This window comes from Gymnoscopelus microlampas (assembly GCF_963454915.1).
Source record: "Gymnoscopelus microlampas genome assembly, chromosome: 12".
NCBI classification, from domain to species: domain Eukaryota; kingdom Metazoa; phylum Chordata; class Actinopteri; order Myctophiformes; family Myctophidae; genus Gymnoscopelus; species Gymnoscopelus microlampas.
The window spans coordinates 2,101,549-2,107,422 of NC_139949.1; the positions used below are offsets into that span (position 1 = coordinate 2,101,549).

Below are 5,874 nucleotides of genomic sequence, written 5' to 3' on the forward strand. Positions count from 1 at the left end.
TTCTCTTTCTTCTTCCTTTCATTAAGCAGTAACTACTGACAGTGTTTTATGCATTAAATAGGTGTTTAGCTAAATGCTAAATGTGTATGTTTTATTGTGCTGGGTGCCAATCACCACTAATGACACATTTGCTATAATTCATGGTCTAACATTCACGTTTGAGTTTACCAATGCACCAGTAAGGTTCATGTATATAAATGTCAGTTTGAGAGAGATTTTGTGTCACCAAAATGAATAAATATGTTGTAATTCACATTCTTATCCATTTGTGGTTTGTGACAAAATAAAAAATATTTTGCAGAGGACTTTTAAAGGGCAAGACCACTTTGGTAGAGGTTTGGGTTGTGTAGAAACAAGACAAGAAATCAAAAATAATTGTCCCACTGATCAAAATATGCTCCTTATTGACTTACATTGTACGGTAAAACAGCTTTCAAGTCACTCTTTTTTAGCATGTAAACAAACACAGCCAAAGTTATTTCAGACAATATAGAACCTCACCAATAGTACTGTTTGTTTTTTTAATAACATTTTTAGATTTTGCTATTTTTATTAAGAAGAAAACCCAGACTGGATCCGAGGAGCTGGATCTGGATCTTCAAATCGTAAAATCATTTGGCATTTTTATGAAAATGTTTTAGCAGTATTGGGTTTGGTGATGTTCTATATTGTCTGAATCGGCTTTGTCTGTGTTCGTTTACGGGAGTGACTTTGAGAGCTGTTTTAACATACAATGTAAGTCAATGAGGAGCATATTTTGAATTATCAATTTCTAATCAATGGAGCAATTATTTTTGATTTCTTGTCTACCTTTGGAGTTACATCATGGCAAGGTAAGCCAAACCTCTACCAAAGTGGTTTTGCCCTTTAACCCAAAGTCAACAGGGGTGTTTTCTATGGGAAAATCCAAACCTAAAATCACTTTCTAAAGACCTTTTATTGGTTAATCTTAAGAGCCCTATGATTCACTCTGCACAAGCATATTTGGAATATTTTGCGTACACACCCAGTAGTTATGATGTTCACTTACAGGGTTTATTTCTGTCTACGCCAGTTGTCTGGTATGTACAGTACAGTACAGTACAGTACAGTATCGGTCCAACCTGTCAGACATGTTCCTGTTCCCTGTGCTCTGCTCCCTCCTGTCATCTTTGTACACCTTAAAAGAGACATCATAAAGTATGACACCGCCTACAAGCTGTTTGATGCATTTCCGTATCGATAGAGAACACAGTCTGTTTGACGTTGTATTCATCACCTGCTTGATATTTCTGATAATATTTTATCACAGCTTATTTCACCAGAAGTTGTCTTTGGACATGGCTGCTAAAACTCCTAAAAAGCTCATCTTAGACGCTCTTAAGGATCTGGGCAGGTCTGAGCTGGAGGAATTCTGCACCGTTTTGCTTGATCTTAGAGAAGAACCACGCATTTATAAATGTGACATCGAGGATAAGAGTAGAATACAGATTACTGATCAATTAGTTGAAACTTTCACTGAGGACGGAGCCATGGAAGTAACACTGAAGATTATGAAAGAGATCGACTGCAACAATGTTACCAAAGATCTGGGTACGTTTTTATCTTAATAGAGGACTTTGTGTAGACAGTGATGTTTGATTTGTTTGATTATTATTACAAAGAATAGAGACAGAGATTTTATATAATGTAGATCAGGGGTCTTCACTGTTTGTCAGGTCAAGCACCCCTTAGCCTCCATCTCCAGGCTTTTATTGTTTAATTTTGCTAAGCACCCCTTAGCTGAGGGAGAGATGAAGCAGGGACCCCCACTACATATTGTATAAAAGATTAAACTTTTTTTCATTGGTTTCAGCACTGTCAAGCGTTGTGTTGGATTCATGTTAATGTGTATTTTCAGACATTTAACCACTTAAACAGGCAATAATACTTAGTATACTTGACCTTTCACTTTGAACTTGGTCTGCTCTTCTTTCCCTCTACACCAAACCTCTTGGCGTTGTGAGCTTGTAGATCTGATATATTTGACTAAAGCCGCCCCCTTGTTGTAACTCTACGAACTCCCTAGGGATCCCGGACCCCATTTGAATACCTCTGATATAGACACTATAGGACAGTGGTTCTCAAATCAGGGTCCGGGACCCAGCTAATTGCTTTCAAACAGCATCACAATCATTTAAACCACTTTATCCAGATTGTATACATTGGATATTCAAAAATAGCAGATCTACAAGCTCAAGCACATCACTTTGTGCGGCGCTGCGAGCTTGTAGATTGCTATTTTTGAAATTTTCGAGAACATTTAAATAAATCTTTCAGATGGTCCACGGCCAATGGGGGTCCTTGACATTGAAAACGTTTGAAAACCGCTGCTATAGGGCATAGCAGTGGCGGCCATTTTCTGGTTCCACTTCAAAAAACTCAATGCATTTTTCCCATTGACATTTCCAAAAATATTTATATCAATTCATTTAAGCCTATAATCAAGCCATCCAGGGTCCTGGTGAATCATGACCATCATTTTTTTTTTCTGTGATATATATTTTTTTATATTTGATTATATTATATACTATATTTAAAAAATAGCCTTTGTTTTGCCGTTTTCAAAAAAGTTTTTTTTCACAGAATCAAACGTTTTATGGTCATGATTCACCAGGACCCTAGACTGAAAGAACGAGCCCATTCGATGGTCTTGAAGGGCGGATCCAAACCCAGCCGCCCGGATTCGTGCGGCGCTTCCTATTGCTTCAGCAATCTATGTCCCCGCCTCCCCTCCCCTCCCCCCTCCCCCCCCTTGGCCTGTGCACGGAGCACGCTGACGTCACCAAATTTAGAGCGACGCCCCTCTGCACTCTGATTGGTTAGGAGATAACAAGGTCCTAAGACCATCGTTCCTGCATGGCTCTCCCAGGCTTTTTTTCTTTTGTAACAAAAAAAAAAAAGCATGGGTTTCCGAGGCTACCAGGACCCTGGATGGCTTGATTCTAGGCTTAAATGAATTGATATAAATATTTTTGGAAATGTCAATGGGAAAAATGCAGTATTTTGAAGTGGAACCAGAAAATGACCGCCACTAATTAAGTGAAGACATGACATTTCTGCAGTTGTAGGTTTTGTGTTGTTTTTACATAGATGTATTTAAATCAATGACCGCTTATAGTGATTTATAAAAACCTATAATACAGTTATAACTGAACAGTAATTTAAATGCATTATCATTAAAACTATGACAATCACATTTTTATTTTGATCCTGGCCAAAAGAAAAATAAAGTCATAAATCATAACATAAAAAGTTACGTTTTTGAGTGAGCAGACATGATGAAAGATTTTGATACTTGACACTCACAATGTGCTCCATTGCAATGTGTTGTGGGCTTGTAGATCTGCTATTTTCACGTTATTATTATTTTTTTTTTCTGTTTTTTGTAATTGTTGCAATTGTTGAAATTACTTCCAGGTATTATTCATATGTATGCTGTTCTTTATGATTGTATCTTCCTTCCAACAGAAAAAGCTGTCAACCTGAAGAACCAACTGGAGTCTGACCTCAAGTCTCTACTGGACACCAGGAACAAATACAAAGAGTTTCAACAGACATACAACACAGTGATTGAACACAACAAGAAAAAGGTGGTGACCACAGAGAAGCAGATCAGAGCAGAGATTGAAAAGCTCCACCAGTTCCTGAGAGAGGAAGAGAAGACCAGACTGGAAGCTCTGAGGGAGGAAGAGAAGAAGAAGGCAGAGACTGTCAACAGAGAGATGGAGAACATTAAGAGGAAAATCTTGTCTCTCTCAGACAACATCTCTGCTGTAGAACAAGAGCTGCAGAAATCCATTCGCCACAGAGTCCATTGTCCAGTGTCAGAACCACAGCTGGTGTCAGGAGTGATGATATACGTGTCCAAACACCTGGGAAACCTGACCTACAGAGTCTGGGAGAAGATGAAGGAGATGGTCAAGTTCACTCCTGTCATTCTGGACCAAAACACAGCACACCCCCGTCTCTGTCTGTCTGAAGACCTGACCAGTATGAGACGTACAGGCACAAAGCAGCAGCTTCCTGACAACCCAGAGAGGTTCACTAGGTATCCCAATGTTCTGGGTTCAGAGGGTTTCAGTTCAGGACAACACAGCTGGGAGGTGGAAGTGGGAGACAATCCCCACTGGCTTATAGGTTTGGTTAAAGATTCTTTTGAAAGGAAAGGAAAGATAACTCACACACCAGAACATGGAGTATGGTGTTTATCTCTGGAGGATGGGAAGTACGATTATGGGTGTACTGATAAAACCATCCCAGTCCAGAGGAATCCTCAGAGGATCAGAGTCCTGCTGGACTATGACGGGGGGGAGGTGTCCTTCTACGACCCTGAAGACATGACTCACATCTACACTCATAAAGACTCTTTCACTGAGAAACTCTTCCCTTATTTCTCTATTGGAGAATCTACCATTGATGTAAAAGTCTGTGAAGGAGATACATCTGTCTCTGTGATGTCACAGTGGTCAAAGTAAGGTGTGTGCGTGCTCGCGTGCATGTGTGTGCCTTGGGTTCTTTTGTTTGTGTGTACACACACACACACACTGTATGAGGGAAGCATGTGAACATTGTGGGAGGTAGAGATGCGCGGATGGCCTCTCACGTCACCCGAATCCGCATGTACAAATTAATTATCCACCCGTTATCCAACCGCAATAATTATATTATCCAATTTAAATCAGCACCAACCGTTTTTCCCGTATGTCAAAATATTATTATTTTCTGGTATTCCCTGATAGTTTTAGTATTAGTTGCGATGCGATCACAAAATGCATTGATTTAGCCTATGGAATGCCTATGTATGCTCATGTGGCCCATAGTCGCTTCTTTTGGGCTGGTTTTCCTAGACCTGCTTGTTTCTCTCACAGAATCTCTAAACCTATTATCAAATAGGATTCTATAAGCGGCGCTTATAGAATAACACTAGATATATTAGATGTCATTCATTTATTTACCGCAATATTTCACCCGCGGTTTATCCGATATTAATTAATAATTACATTTGATTGACCCGAATCCACCCAAACCGCGGTTAACTGGGGCAACCGCGGCTAAAACCGCGATCCGCGCATCTCTAGTGGGAGGCAACAGTCTGGCTCTCGAGACTAAGTGGTGAATGTGTTGGGTGGGGGGCCCACTGCTGGGCTGTGAATATATTGCAATGGGTTATTTTATTTGTGTGTGTGTGTGTGTGTGTGTGTGTGTGTGTGTGTGTGTGTGTGTGTGTGTGTGTGTGTGTGTGTGTGTGTGTGTGTGTGTGTGTGTGTGAGAGAAAGAGAGACAGTGGACCGGGAGGAGACAGATAGGGAGGAGAGACAGACAGGGTTTAACACCCTGAAGAGCTTTATTTCTAAACCTCATCATTCATTATCCTGTTTATCACACGACTACTTAATAAAGACAGTAATACATTGACACAAAATGTAATGAAAGCTTTTCATTGATTTTAAATGGATGTAGTTTCTTACAGTGGAGCTGTAAAAGGTGTTTGTATACATGGCTGCCATGTTGAATATGTCAGGCCAACACTGGAACAGGAGCACACACCTACAGTGAGGAGGTGCTGACCACAGGAGATATACACATGTTTATAAGAGAGAAGGTCCTACAGCTCGTAGCCACGATGCAAAACCTTTTATTTTATTATGAGTTTTCTTCAGGGTTTGACAAAACTCACATTTATATGGTAGAAATCACTGGACCAGTCTACACTGTTACTAATAGTACATAGATATGATAAGAACATTAGCAAATAGATAAGTATAATTATAATGAACTTTGAAAATTCTATATCTGCTATTTCTGATACATGTGCGTGACACTGTCACATGGTGAAGCCTGACAGCTATGATA

The 5,874-nt window shown here is 39.8% G+C and overlaps 1 protein-coding gene across 1 annotated transcript; it reads left to right on the forward strand.

Annotated features, from left to right (window-relative positions):
• Positions 1-1,258: 1,258 nt before the first annotated feature.
• On the forward strand, positions 1,259-4,814 carry LOC311057591 (zinc-binding protein A33-like). The gene is made up of 2 exons (XM_084074582.1): positions 1,259-1,572; positions 3,490-4,814. Exons 1-2 carry the CDS (start codon positions 1,320-1,322, stop codon positions 4,494-4,496), a joined length of 1,260 nt encoding a protein of 419 aa, XP_083930708.1. The 5' UTR covers positions 1,259-1,319; the 3' UTR covers positions 4,497-4,814.
• Positions 4,815-5,874: the final 1,060 nt, after the last annotated feature.